Source organism: Hemiscyllium ocellatum, chromosome 6 (genome assembly GCF_020745735.1).
Source record: "Hemiscyllium ocellatum isolate sHemOce1 chromosome 6, sHemOce1.pat.X.cur, whole genome shotgun sequence".
NCBI lineage: Eukaryota > Metazoa > Chordata > Chondrichthyes > Orectolobiformes > Hemiscylliidae > Hemiscyllium > Hemiscyllium ocellatum.
The window spans coordinates 78,674,475-78,690,081 of record NC_083406.1 but is presented as its reverse complement, the minus strand read 5'-3'; the positions used below and the strand labels follow the sequence as shown (position 1 = coordinate 78,690,081).

General features: G+C 38.3%; 1 protein-coding gene across 1 annotated transcript in view; it reads right to left on the bottom strand.

The window, feature by feature from the left end:
• atm (ATM serine/threonine kinase) overlaps positions 1-15,607 on the bottom strand; it is a 165,897-nt gene that overhangs the window by 146,391 nt on the left and 3,899 nt on the right. Inside the window, exons 2-6 of the mRNA XM_060826966.1 lie at positions 6,236-6,312; positions 5,721-5,833; positions 4,730-4,875; positions 1,588-1,752; positions 448-613 (exon numbers count right to left, since the gene is read on the bottom strand). Of these exons, the coding sequence (XP_060682949.1) occupies positions 448-613; positions 1,588-1,752; positions 4,730-4,875; positions 5,721-5,833; positions 6,236-6,307 (662 nt within the window). The 5' untranslated portion in view covers positions 6,308-6,312. The remainder of the gene's footprint in view (positions 1-447; positions 614-1,587; positions 1,753-4,729; positions 4,876-5,720; positions 5,834-6,235; positions 6,313-15,607) is intronic.

Below are 15,607 nucleotides of genomic sequence, written 5' to 3'. Positions count from 1 at the left end.
TTGTCCATGTTTTAGCTAAGGCTATAATGAGATCAGGAGCTGAGGGGCTCTGGCAAACCTATCCTGAGCGTCGGTTCTGACTCACCAAGTGTTGCTCAATAACACTTTTGATGGCACTGTCCATCACTTTGCTTCCCACTTGTTGCAGGTCGACCTGCATTGAATGGGGAGATCTGGATCTTGGAGTTTAGTAAAACATAATGGGGGATTGAAGGAGAAAAAAATCAGACATTTTAAGTCAGTTGTGGGATTCAGGTGACAAGTTGCATAATCATAGGGGACCAGTGACACAAACTGATTATTCTATGTCACATGTTCAACAGTGAACTTATTAATCACAGAGTCATTGACAATATTAAATAGGTATTGCTGGTAACTATTATGATTTATCAACTAAAACACTTGTCTATATTCCTAAGATGATGTATATATAAAAAAAATCACTACCTTGCATTCTGCATTGCCTTTGCAAAGAACTCAAACAGCCTGGAGGTCAGTCCTTCACACTGGAAACAGCAACCTCTGACAAGAGTATGTATTATTCTGGCCACAAGGACCCGGTTAGTGTCATTAGACGGTTTCAGAAACATCTTGAAGTACAAGTTCATTAAATCTGAAAGGCAGAAGGAAACTGTACATTAGCTATTAATTATTCTTAATTTGTTAAACCTGTAGAATGGCAGGTTTAGTTCTAATTCTATTCCCTACAACAGGCCCTCTTGATAAGAATACTAAAAACATACCAGTTAGGAAGTTTCGGGTATATTTAAGGATCTGGATAATTCTATTTTTGAGATTCTCCAAAGAATGATTCACTCCACTGTATTAAAGTTATCACCAGCTGATTTTCAGAACAACTAGCATTTTGTAAAAAAACTGAGATCTAGTTAATATTATGTGTGAAAGCAAAATGTGATCTATATAAACCTATTCATTTTATTTTTGTGATCATGATAGGAATTTCGCTAAACAGTAACAAAATATTACACTGCACTGAGTCCCATAACTTGAGGTCACATTCAAAAGTGATATATAACCATCAAAATAAATTGACTATTGCTCTATTGACTTAATTAAAAATTAAGAAATTGAAAGACATGGCCTTTCACCTCCTTGACCTGGATTCAAAGTCAATCCAGTCCAAACGAAGTAAACTTTCTTCTTTCTCTTAACTATACAAAAGGGGCTGAAGTATTCACAGAGAGGATTGTCCAGTCACAAGTGAACACAGACATTACCAGATGCAAAACTGGTACTATTTCAAAATTTATTCAGAGACCAATGGATGACCATGGCAGGAAATGGAAAAAAAAATCACACTGGTAAAGTAAGAATGCTTGAGGATGGGATGAGATACATTGATAGGAAAGAATGGTATGTTTTAAACTTTGTCTAACTGTGCTTTATCAGATTCAAAAGTGTACAATGTCCACAACAGGTACCTGAAAGAAGAGCATACCAATGAGCATAAAAATACCTATACAAAATAGTATTATTGCGAATTTAGCACCATTTACATTCCAACTCTTTTCTAAATCATTAAAAACTATCCACTAATTGCAGAAGTTTGAAACAAATAAAAAATACCTGACCACTGTTGTTGGGAAATTTCACACCAGTACTTCCTAATTGAGAGGATGTCCTTCAGCAGAATGCTGCTGTAGTCAGTACCATAAGCAGCACAACTAAATTTGTTCTGCAGCGTATCCATGATGTGCTTCAGAAGGTCCTGACACTTTAGCCGTGGTCCTCCTACATGAAACATTATGAATGGAACAGTAATAAGCAAGGCAAGTTGTCAAAACTCCCATATTACCTCAAAGGGAGGATGTAGGTGAAGGAGAGGCATACACATGTGAGCAGAGCTGGATGGGACTGAGCTGAGAAAGGTTTGCTAGAATGGTTTGACAATCCTCTTGTTTTTCGAGACGCAGCCCTAAATAAATCAATGTTAGTAATTGTGTAAGCTCTGGGCAACCAACCCTAGCTTTCGTGCTGACAAGTTCCAGTGGAATCACCAGCATAAATTCTGCTGGATCAATTTCTGGCAAACTGCAATTTCTGATTTCCACTGTATATTGGGTCCCTGGACATTTTGATTCCATTGCGGCCTTCAATAGTGGAGAACATCCTAGTGTTCACTGCCACTAGGTCCATTAGATCCAGGTCATTGCAATTATAAAGGATCAAGCAAGAATATTCTGTTTCAGCACTATTCACATCTACACAGGCACTGAAGCAGTCCAAGTTCAAATGCAACAAGATCTGGACAACATCCAGTCTTGGGCCAACCAAGTGGAAAGTAACATTTGTGCCACACAAGTGCCAGGCTATGACCATCACCAATAAGAGACAATCTAACCACTGCCACTTGACATTCAATAGTGTTGCTATCACTGAATCCCCCACTATCAACATCCTCGGAGTTATCGTTGAGCAGGAACTCAACTGAACTCACCACATAAACACAATGGCTACAAGGGCAGGTCAGAAGATAGGAATATTATGGTGAGAAACTCACCTCCTGACTCCTCAAACCTTGTCCACCATCTACCATCAGGTGTGTGATGGATTACTCCACAATTGCCTGGATGAGTGTGGCTCCAACTACATTTAAGAAGCTTAAACCATCCAAGACAAAGCAGCACATTAATTGGCACTATATCCACAAGCAAACTTCCTCCATTATGATGCTCAATAGCAGCAGTATGTGTTTTCTCCAAGATGCACTGCAGAAATTCACCAAAGATCCTCAGACAGCACCTTCCAAACCCACGACCACTTCAATCTAGAAGCATAAGATACATGCGAACACCACCACTTTCAAGTTCCCCTCCAAGCCACTCACTATTCTGACATGGACATATCGCTGATCCTTCACTGTTGCTAGGTCAAAATCTTGGAATTCTGTCTCCAGTGGCATTGTGGAGGCAGCTTAAGGGCAACTAAGGACGGGCAAAAAATACTGGCCACGCAACAATGCCCACATTCTATAAATGAATTTATAAAAATACTGGACAAGTTCAATGCCTGTACCAGTTGTGATTATTACAAAGGCCCAACTTCTCAACACCTCATCCCTCGCCTGAGGCATGGTGACCCTCAAGTTAAACTCACCATCAGTTAGTGAGTTTAGAGAAGATTTGTCGCTCAGGTTGAGGTTGTGGATGCAAGTTTACTCGCTGTGCTGGAAGGTTCATTTTCAGACATTTTGTCACCAGATTAGGTAACATCTTCAGTAGCCATTTTCAGGCCCGTTTTAGCATATTGTGCCCATAGGTATTAGCGAGTAGCCCACAAACCCACCAATACACTGACACAGCAGCTAATGAACTTGAAAGACCCTATACAGCCAACAAGCAAAACTAATGCCATTTACAAAATAACTTGTAAGAACTGTAACAAACACTACATTGGATAAACAGGCAGGAAACTAGCCACCAGAATACATGAACATCAACTAGCCACAAAAAGACATGACCCACTCTCACATACGGATGAGGAAGGACACCACTTCGACTGGGACAACACATCCATCCTAGGACAAGCCAAACAGAGACACACATGAAAATTCCTAGAAGTATGGCACTCCAACGGAACTCTATCAACACATTGACTTGGATCCCATTTAGCACACTCTGAGAAAAAGAACAGGAAATGACATCACTATAAGAAATGATGTCACCACAGGAAATTGACATCACCAACCCAAGGAAACTCGAGCATATAAATTCGAAAGCGGGCTACACCACCAGTGCTTCATTCAGAGGCTCATTGAAGATGTTACCTAGTAGGATGACAAAACATCTGAAAACAAACCTTCCAACTCAGCGAGCAAATCACCATCAGTTGTTACTCTCTCTGAGAGAGCAGCCTGTGGTTTTTAGGATCGTGGCAATTTTCACTTCACCTCTAACACAAGCACTTAACTGAATTAATAATGAAGCTCACTGCCAACTTTTCAAAAGTCAATCAAGAATGGGTTAATCATTGATGCCCTCAGCCCAAGAATATTTTTTTTAAAATTCTGCTTCACTCTGCAGTGATAAACAGCAGGTAAGAATCAAGCTCAGCTACGATTCTCACTGCGCTCAGCATTCAACATCATGGTTCAGACTAAAAAATGAGAGGACTTTTTTGAATCTTAATTTTTAAGATTGTTAAACAAGAAAGAAAAGAACAATGTTTGTCAAAATATGTTTCGTTCATTGGCATTTGAATCTGCAAATAAATTATTTTGTTAAGTATGAATTTATGATATGTAAATAAATAACACTACTTTTCACTGGTGGTTGAGTTGGTCTGTACTGTCAGTATCTATTACAAATATGGGCCTAACAGTTTGTGAGGTTACCACGGAATGCAAACCTTCCTATAAGAAAGGCAAGAAACAAGGTTACAGTTCTAACCCAAAATGAACTGCTTAAATTCAATGGACTTGATCATTTTAATGGTTTTGTAATTTTAAGTATAGCATCCAGAAATTAAAACTAAAACGTTGCAAATGTTTTGCAGCACCCACTTCTTCTACCCTGATTGGTCAGCACGAGAACTAAATAAGCAATTTGTATTTATTTTACAAATGCAAGCCAATATACAAATAGGTCGTAAGTAATGCTCAGAAATAATACAGTGCGGATCATAATTAAAAGTACAAATAGCAATAAAACATTTATCAGAAAATAATAATTAATTAGAAAAATGTTTTAAACATTTATATTCTGCTCACTTTTATTAGCCCATCGGATAAAACATTTCATGATACTGCCAATTTCTTGCATTTTTTTCTGTCGGTTGGCTTGGGTGGTTGCTGATACATTTGGGTTGGCTGCTTGCAGACCTTCAGTCTCTTTCTGGATGTACCTTTGAAGAAACCTAGAATACAAACAATAGCAGTGCAAATAAGGTAAAACCGTAACAAGAATAGAATCCAAGTAGAATTGTTTTATATTTTATTAAGTACTGCTGTTCACTAAATCAATAAAGGGATCTGGCAACTGCGTAGGCACTTGGGACTAGGACTATCTCCTGCATTGAAGGTAACTATCAACGTGGAATATTTAGGCCAAATAAATTGATTGGTTTTGCAATTTCTATGCTATTCTGTGCAACCAGACCACAAATCTTAAAAAAATTAAAATTGCATAAAGCTGTGGCCATGAAAATTAAGGACAATCTAGCAACCATAGGTTTTCAATCTCTGTAATGGAATGAGAAATGGCCACTACACCGAAATATATTTTATTTTATGGAAATTTCTAGACATATACGCATACGATGCACACAGAAACACAAAAGAGGAACGAAATATATTCATGAGGAATGAGAATGGATTGACATAAATTTTTGTTTTAAAGTAAAGATATTTTGAGATGACAAAATAATTCTTATCACTGATAAATAAACAGCGGAAAGAGACTAAAAGAAGTTATTGATGTCATACATGATGTACCTTCTGTAGTGAGCATGGTAATTAGTTGAGAAATACAAGAAATCTTGCAATCCCATTATAAATATCACAGAAAACATTATTTAGGATAAAGCAGAGTCCATATATTGCAAGACGTATTGACAATCTAAGTATGACTTGATCTCTTACATATTGAAAATATGTTTCATAATTCAGTACTTCTATAATAATAAAATGTTAGATGACAAATGTGATACTTGCTTAAACTTTTGCAGCACTTTTTAAATTAAGAGTATTATTAGAAAATTACCTGAAAACTGCATCCCAGTTCAACTGTTTTGGATGTTTTGATTCAGAGTTTCGGTCCAACTGCTCAATGACTTCTGGAGTCCGAATAAGACGTTTAAATTTATCTACTTCTTTCTGTAAAAACACAAGATGTTAAAGCCACATTAACCCAGTGAGAGACAATGTGAAACCATAATATGTGCATTTAAATTATGGATTAAATATTAGAACAAGTCAGTCATTAGAGTGTCTGTACATAAGCATTGAAGAAGAGGTATCACAAAAGGAAGATTGCATCCATTTTCACGTACTGCTTCTCTCAATTCCTGAGAGAATAGATTGGAGGAGGAAGGAAGAAACAGACAGCCAGACAAAAAGTGAAAGGACAGGCAGCGGATCAATGAAAAATTAAAATATATAATGCTACAATAAAAATCCAAAAGAACTGGCTGCATTAAATGCCACTGACTGTCAAAATATCAAATTTACTTTTTAAATTCACGGTCACAGTATCTTCTCTGCTTCTCATTTTATTACCTTCCTTTCTGTAGTCTTGTCATTGTCCAACTGGCAACAGCAGAGGTAGAGGTCATGAAGTACGAGACTCATGGTTCCTTTGAAGAGCAGTCGAAAGGAAAAATGGACAAAGTAAAAATGAATGACAGCTTGCACATTTAATGAAAAAAAATCAACTTCTAAAACAATTCCTATGAAGTGATAGAAACATGGTGTCTGTAAATGTGCAAACTACTGATTTGATGCATTGCTAAAGGCATGCAATACACGAGGTTGCAACTGTTGCTTTCATTTTCTAACTAAGCCGTTGTGAGAGTCTATCACTCGCTTTCAGAGACAAGAAGAAAGAAAACAGACACGCAGCAAAGTAGAACATATATTTCTGAAGTGTGCCAGATGTTTTCTTCTTCAAAGATTTTGCAAAAAATGCAAGAATTGAAAAACTCAGCGCATCTCTCAGGACCACTTATCAGACTCCTCGCTCATATTAGTTTAGAAGAATGAGAGGTGATTTGTTGAAACACAAAGGCCTGATGGAAATTGATTGGTGGATTCTGGGAGCATGGCTCCCCTTGCAGGAGAGACCTGAACCAGGGGTAATGTTATGTTAAAAACGGGTATCATTTTTAAGATGGAAATTAAGAGTTTTTTTTCCTTCTAGAGGAAGGTAGTTGGCTGTTAAATATTATTTCCCAGAAAGTAGTGAATACTAATAACTAGGCTATATCTTAAGTAACTAGTTATGTTAGAGATAGTTAAAAATCACACACCAGGTTATAGTTCAACAGGTTTATTTGGAAGGACTAGCTTTCAGACTACTGCCCCTTCATCAGATAACTAGCGAGGCAGGATCATCAGACAGAATTTACAGCAAAACATCACAGTATCATGCAATTAAAATACATTGAACAAACCTAGATTGGTGTTAAGTCTTTCATTTTTTAGAATGGGTTGCAGGTTTCAGTTTATTAATAAGTAAATCGCACAACTTTTTTAAGTCACATTGTCAACATAACTTAAGGTTTTAGAGAAAAAGGTTGACACTTCAGTTCAGACAATGTATTAAAGATGTGAGATTAGAGTCTTAATGTGACATAAAAGAAGTTGTGGGATTTACATATTAATGAACCGAAACCTGCAACCCATTCGAAAAGATGAAAGACTTAACAGCAATCTGGGTTTGTTCAATGGTGGGGTTGGTGTGGACTTGTTGGAGCCAGAGAGCCTGTTTCCACACTGCGGCGATTCTATGATTTACACAGTATGCAGATGTGGATACACCAATGCCCTGAACAGCTTACTTTCGTATAAACTCAAGTCAAATGCTTATTTGAAATTAGAAGATTCAAACAATACTCATGGACCAAGTAGTTAAAGTGTTATGAAATAAGGATGGAGAATTTCTGGGCCGTTTGCTTACTACCACCAGTGAGATCGAAAGATAGTAAAGTCCTTCAATTTCCAAGTTTTTAAAAATCCCTTTTAGACAACACATACTTGTATTCTGCTGAAAAGAGATCCTGTTTCAAATAGAACCACCTTCTTGATCCATCTACCAATCCAGCCCTATAAGTGACATCTTGCTGACTGTTTTTCTATTGTTTATCTTCCATATGATAATTTGGTCATATGATAATTTAATGGAAGCCTAATTGAAGTGCTAAATGGAACTAGTATCAGTAAAGAAAGAGTCTTATAAAACTTAGCTGGATTGAGGGTTGGTGGAAAGAGAGAGAGAGAGAGAGAGAAAACCTGAAATATTGTGTCCAGGTTTGGTCTCCACATCAAGAAAAGGATATACTTACCACACTGGGTGTTTAATGGAGGTTCACATGATTACTCGCAGAGGAGGCAAAACTTTCTTATGTGGACAGATTGAGAAAACTCTGTCTGTATTCCTGAGAGTTTCAAAGAATGAGAGGTGATTCTGGATTAGTGGTGCTGGAAGAGCACATCGCTGCACTTTGGATGCTGCCTGAACTGCTGTGCTCTTCCAGCACCACTAATCCAGAATCTGGTTTCTAGCATCTGCAGTCATTGTTTTTACCTACCAAGAATCTCACTGAAACTCAAAACTCTTTCAGGGTGTGAAATGGTGGAAATAGATACAATGTTCCCCCTGGCTGGTGACTCTACAGCCGGGAGTCATGATCTCAGAATAAGGTTTGCTTCAATGAAACTTGAGATAAAGATGAATTTCTTTGCTCAGAGGGTGTGAATATTTGGAAATTTCTATCCTAGAGAGCTGCAAAAGCTCAATCACTGAGCATCTTCAAGGCAGAAGTCAACAGGTGTCTGAAGACTAATGACATTGAGGTATATGATGATAATGTAGTAAAGTAGCATTGAGAGGATTATGATGATCTATTTATATGACAGAACAGGCTAGAGGGCTGAATGGTCTGCTCCTTTCTTACATTTCACAAGAAATATTTCAGAGAAACTTGGATCTTAAAGGGATCATCACTTAATAGATAGGGTTCCCAACAAAAGTCCATAGCCTTTCAAAGTTATTTAATTTAATATATGGAACGTTCATATTTTATGCTTAAACACTAAAATTGATCATATATTGTGCATTCTAATTTAAGCTACAGCTTTATTTTTCTGGCATATTTCACCATGATCTGTATTCAAGCTCCAAGCCATTAACAGCAACTTCACTCGTTTAAACTTCTAATCCATTTGAAGACACTCAGCACATCAAAGCTTACTTTCAGAGTGGGTTTGACAACACAGTTGTGCGTGGTGCTTGCATGCCAATCCTTGGAGAACACAAATGCATGCTTTCAATTGGAAACATCATGAGGCAAAAACGGTATTTAATTAAGATGGTACAATTTCTTAGGAGATTTTCGTCACATTAGACCAAATCTGACATTCAAAGAGCACTTCAAGGAGCTGAAATTAAATTCCAGTAAATGTGCACTCCAGAAACTGATCAAAATAGGTTGAACTCCTGACTTAGGTGATAGGATCCAACATGGGGATACTTAAATCAATTGTCTCAAATACTGCCTCTTGGGCACTGCTCCATCAGTGAGGCACAGTGTGTTTTGCAGGATGTAAGGTCCTTGGTAGCCACAGCATAGACATATTCACAATAAGCCGCTGAAGATCAAAAATAAATATTGCTTCTGAAAATTTTGGGGAGGGAAATGTGAAGAGCTTAAGCAACTGCTTAAACATTTGCATGGATTTGACACTGTTGCACAACAACAAAATAAATGAGAACCTCAGACACAGTTTGTAATTTTGTAGTGATAAGCTCAGTCAATGAGCTGTTAAAAGGCGCTTTCATGATTTAAAATGTTTGAGAATCCTATATAATATGGCAATATGGTTCATATTATAACATCATATTGCAAAATCTTTTCAATCTAATATGACGACTGAAAATGCCAACTGCTCCTTCTCAACTCAATAGCCAGTTTATTCAAGGTATTCCATACTTTATGCCTAAAATCATATAGCACACAAGATCACTTGCACAAATATTTAATAATAAAAATAAACAAATGTATTTGCCATTGCTAAGGCAGTACAAATATTATTTTCCCAGATCAATATCTAACAGCGCCTTTTAAATGTGCTAACATGATAAAGCCAAAAAGTTCATTTCTACTACTCATAAATTCAAAATTATTTTAATTGCAGTTGTTTTCCTATGAATTTGAGTGAAACACTAATTACAGTAATTATGAACCACAAAAGAGATGGGCAGGGAATGCTGATGCACTGAAATGAATTCAACAAGATTGTTATGTTGTATTCAAAACTGAAAATTGTCAGAAATAAAATATGCCATTGAGATGTCACAGAAAGTTGTTTTTGCTAACCATCCCAACTAGTACTCCCACAAATATGTTTAAAACCCATCTTGGGCAGTTGCAACATTCCAAATATATTGCATCTGTGAACATGTTATTGTGATAACATTCAGTGACATGGCCGTCCCAAACCAAAGAAAGGTTATGAAGGGTAAGATGAAAGGGAATTGTGGATGACCACAGCTGAATGATGCTTGCCGAACATTATGGCCAATAATCGCACATATACCCGTGGAAGAAAACAGATAGAAAAACATTTCCTACATTTCATCAAACAACTCCAGAAATAGTCAAAGTTCCAACCTTGCCACGAATCAAAGTATTAAAAGTATTGTACATATCAATCAGATGAAGTATTAGCATCCAAACAGCTTCAATCTCTTCTGTCTCTCCTTCCAACTCTCCATTTCACTCTTTGTCCATCACCAAACCTTTTCTTTCCTTAGCAACTATTTCTTGATGAAAGCCTGCTTTTCTATTTGCCAAACTGAAGAACAGCAATAATGAATATGAAGTAATAAATTGTTAATACTTTTGATTAACTCTATGCTTTCAATTATTCCCTTTTCACTCCTTTATCACTTCCTTTCCTCTCAACTGCACGTCCAATTCCCTTCTACTCAATCTGTCTACTTCACTCTCCATAATTTCCCTTTCTTTCCTCTCCCCTTCCTGCCATGTCCACTATTTTATCTTTCTCCTTTCTTTACGCCATGATTCAAGCCTCAGCCACATGCCACATCCTAATACTTTTCCATTCTTAAAAAGAGGTTTGTCACAAATGGTACTTGGATGGTAATAGAGAAAAAGGAGGGAGCGGGGCATGTTAAAGAGCAAAATAAGAAGAAAAAGGGTTTGGTGAATGCAAGACTGGAAGTGATTGTAGAGATAAAATTGTTAGTTACCACCAAAAAGATATTTAAACTTTAATTGTAAGTTGGCGAGGAATGGTTCTGAGTGAGTAGAACTTGATGCAGATTGCGACACATGCAGCATGGTTTCAGACAAATTGAAAATTATGATGACCATAAGATTGGAAACTTGCAAAGTAAGCAATGAGTCTTGAAACCATAAAGAGATCTTTAAGAGTTTCAGCATGGATGGATAGATTGTAGGCTTGGATGCTTACATCAGGGAGCTTGGTTTTCATGGTCTGATGAATGATCATGGTTTGTTGAAAATAAAGAACTGCTTTTATTTGATTAACACATCCTATATGGTCAACACAGATCTACAATTCCAGTTTATTTTTAAAAACAAATAAGTCTCCTAATAATCCCCTCAAGACCACTGTAAAACATTTTAGATCCCAAGCATGGAATTTCCTCTCTGAACCCCCTCGACCAACCCTAAACATGCTTAACAGAGAGTGTCATACAGTGTGGAAACAGACCTTTCAGTCCAACTTGTCCGTGTCGACCTGACATCCCAATCTGACTTAGTCCCATGAGCCAGCACTTGGCCTGTATCCCTCGAAACCCTTCCTAGTAATCTAAAGTATTTTCGATTTGGTGGTTGTACTCCGCTCCACCACCTCCTCAGGCAGCTCGTTCCAAATAGATACCATCCTCTGCATGAAAAAGTTACTCCTCAAGTCAGTCTTTATTTCTTTCCCTCTCACCTTAAACCTGTGCCCTCTGGTTTTAGACTCCCCCGCCCTAGGAAAAAGACTTTGACTATTCACCCTATCCATGCCTCTCATGATTTTATAAACTTTCATTTCCAGGGGAAAATGCCTCAGCCTATTCAGCCTCTCCCTATAACTCAAACACTCCAGTTCATGAAATATCCTGATAAACCTTTTGTGCAACTTCTTAAGTTTGACAATATCTTTGCTATAGAAGGGTGATCAGAATTGTCCGAAGTATTTTAAAAGTGTCCTCAATGTCCTGTACAGCCTCAACATGACATCCCAAATCTTATATTTTATATTCTGATCAATAAAGGCAAGTATCCCAAATGCCTTCTTCACCATCCTGTCAACTTATGATGCCACTTTCAAGGAAATGTACATCTGCACCCCTACGTCTATTTATTCGGCAACATTCCCCAAGGCCCTACTAATAACTGTATAAGTCCTGCCCTAGTTTGCTTAACCAAAATGCAATATCTCTCAGTTATCTAAATTAAACTCCATCTGCCACTCCTTGGCCCATTTGATCAAGGTCTTGATGTACTCCGGGGTAACCTTCTTCACTGTCCACGACACCACCTATTTCAATATAATCTGCAAACTTACTAACCATGCCTCCAAAACGCTCATCCAAAACATTTACGTAAATGATAAAAAGTAGTGGATCCAACACTGGTCAGAGGCCTTTAGTCCAAAAAGCAAACCCTCTATCTCCCACCTTCAAGCCAGTTTTGTATCCAATTGGCTAGCTCCTCCTGGATCCCATGTGATCTAACCTTACTAAGCAGTGTACCACGTGGTACCTTGTCAAATGTTTTGCTGAAGTCCAGATAGATAACATCTACAGCTCTGTCTTCATCAATCTTCTTTGTCACCTCTTGAAAAGTTCAATCAAATTCATGAGACATGATTTCCCATATACAAAGTCATATTGACTATCCCTGATCAGTCCTTCCCCTTCCAAACTGATGAAAGGCTCACGAGTCTGTAACTCCCCGGCTTTTCCTTAAAATCTTATAGTGGCACCACATTAGCCAACCTCCAGTCTTCCGGCACCGCACCCGTGGCTGTTGATGATACAAATATCTCAGCAAGGGGCCCAGCAAGCTCTTCCCTAGCTTCCCACAAAGTTTTGGAAAACACCTGATCAGGTCCCAGGGATTTATTTACATTTATGTGTTTTAAGACCTCCAGCACTATCCCTTCTGTAATATGAACTCTTTTCACAGAGTGTCATAGAGACGTACAGCACGGAAACAGATCTTTTGGTTCAACTCATCCATGCCAACCGGATATCCTAAAATAATCTAGTCCCATTTGCCAGCATTTGGCCCATATGCCTCTAAACCCTTCCTATTCATATACTCATCCATATGCCTTTTAAATGTTGTAATTGTAGCAGCCTCTTTCATTTCCCGTGGCAACTCAATTGGATACACACACCACGCTGACTGTGAAAAGATTGCCCTTAGGTCCCTTTTAAATCTTTCCCCTCTCACCTTAAATCTATGCTCTCTAGTTCTAGACTCCCCACCCCATGGAAAAGACCTTGTCTATTTATCATATCCATGACCCTCATGATCTTACAAACCTCAATAAGGTCACCCCTCAGCCTCCGACGCCTCAAGGAAAATAGCTCCAGCCTATTCAGCCACTCAATTTAATTCAAATTTTTCAACCCTGGCAACATTCTTGTGAATCTTTTCTGAACCTTTTGAAGTTTCACAGCATTCTTCTTATAGCAAGGAGACCAGAACTGAACACAGTATTCCAATAGTGGCCTTTCCGCTCAATTCCTATACTCAGTGCACTGACCAATAAAGGAAAGCATAGCAAGCACCTTTTTCACTACCTATCTTCCCGCGACTCCACTTTCAAGAAACAATGAACCTGTACACCAAGGTCCCTTTGTTCAGCAACACTCCCAGGACCTTACTAATAAGTATATAAGTCCTGCTCTGATTTGACTTGCCAAAATGTACCATGTCTCATTTACTTTAATTAAATCCCATCTGCCACTCCTCAGCCTATTGCTCATCTGATCAATATCCTGTTATGTTCAGAGATAACCGTCTTCGCTGTCCTCCACTATACTTGCAATTTTGATGTCACCTGCAAACTTACTAACTATATCTCCTATGTTCAATCCAAATCATTTAAATGAAAAAAATTAGTGGATCCAGCGCTAGTCCTTGTGGCACACTGCTGGCCACAGGTCTCTGGTCTGAAAAGCAATCTTTCACCATCACCCTCTGTCTTCTACATTCAAGTCAGTTCCATATCCAAATAGTAAACTCTCCCTGTGTTCCATGTGATCTTTCTAACCAGTCTACGATGAAGAACCTTGTTGGACATCTTACTGAAGTCCATATAGATCATATCCACCGCTCTGCCCTCATCAATCCTCTTTGTTACTTCTACAAGAAATTCAATCAAATCAGAGAGAAATGATCTCCCACACCATAACAATGTTCACAATCCATAATCAGTCCTAGCCTTTCCAAATATATGTAAATCCTGTCCCTCAGGATTCCCTCCAACAACTTGCCCACCACCAATGTCAGGCTCACCGGTCTATTGTACCATGGCTTTACCTTACCACCTTTCTTAAATGTTAGCCAACCTCCAGTCTTCTGACACCTCATTTGTGCCTATTAATAATACAAATGTCTGCAAGGGGTGCAGCAATCATTTCTCAGCTTCCCACAGAGTTCTAGGGTACACCTGATCAGAGGATTTACCACCTTTACACATTTTAAGACATCCAGTACCATTTCCTCTATAACATTCATTTACCTATATTCTCTATCTTCCGTACCCTTCTCCACAATAAACACTGATGCAAAATACTCATTTAGTATCTCGCTTACCTACTGCAGTTCTACACACAGGCAGCTTTGCTAATATTTAAGGGGCCCTATTCTCTCCCTTGTTTCCCTTTTATCCTTGAAATATTTGTAGAATCCCCTTGGATTCTCCTTGACCCCATTTGCCAAAGATATCTCACGTTCCCTTTTTGCCCACTTGAGTTCCTTCTTAAGTATACTCCTGCAGGCCTTCCACTCTTCTGGGGTTTGACTTGATCTCTGCTACCTATTCTTGACATAGACTTCCTTCTTATTCTTGATCAATACCTCAATTTCTCTAGTCATCCATCACTCTCTATACCTACCAGCTTTGCCCTTTACCCTAAAAGGAACATAGTGTCTCTGGAGTCTCGTTATCAAGTTATCACAATTTATTTCCCCAAGTTCCAGGACCTTCTCCACAATAAATACCCAGGCAAAATATTTGTTTAGTACGTCATCCATCTCCTGTGTTTCCACACATAGACCGCGACATTGATCTTTAAGGGGCCCTATTCGTTCCCTAGTTACTATTTTGCCCTTAATGTACTTATAGAATCTCTTTGGATTTTCCTTAACTCTATTTGCCAAGGCTATCTCTTTGCCCTCCTGATTTCTTTTAGTGTACTGCCCTTATGTTCCTGTCAGGATTCATTTGATTCCAGCTGTCTACACCTGAAATATATCTGTTTTTTTTCTTGACCAGAGCCTCAAATTCTCTCGTCATCCAGCATTCCTTAACCTACCAGCCTTGCCCTTCACATTAACAGGAAAATATTGTCTCTGAACTCGTTACCTCATTTTTAAAGGCCTCCCACTTCCCAACGATCCCTTCATCAGTGAACAACCTCCCCAATCAACTTTGAAAGTTCCTGTCCAAAACTGTCAAAATTGGTCTTACTCCAATTTCGACTTTATCTTTTTGATCAGTTTTATCCTTTTTCATATCTATTTTAAACCTAACAGAATTGTGATCACTTGCCCCAAAGTGCTCCCCCACTGACATCTCATTCACTTGTTGTGCCTTATTTCCTAACAGAAGGTCAAGTATTGCTTCTTCTGTAATAGGAACATCCACATACTG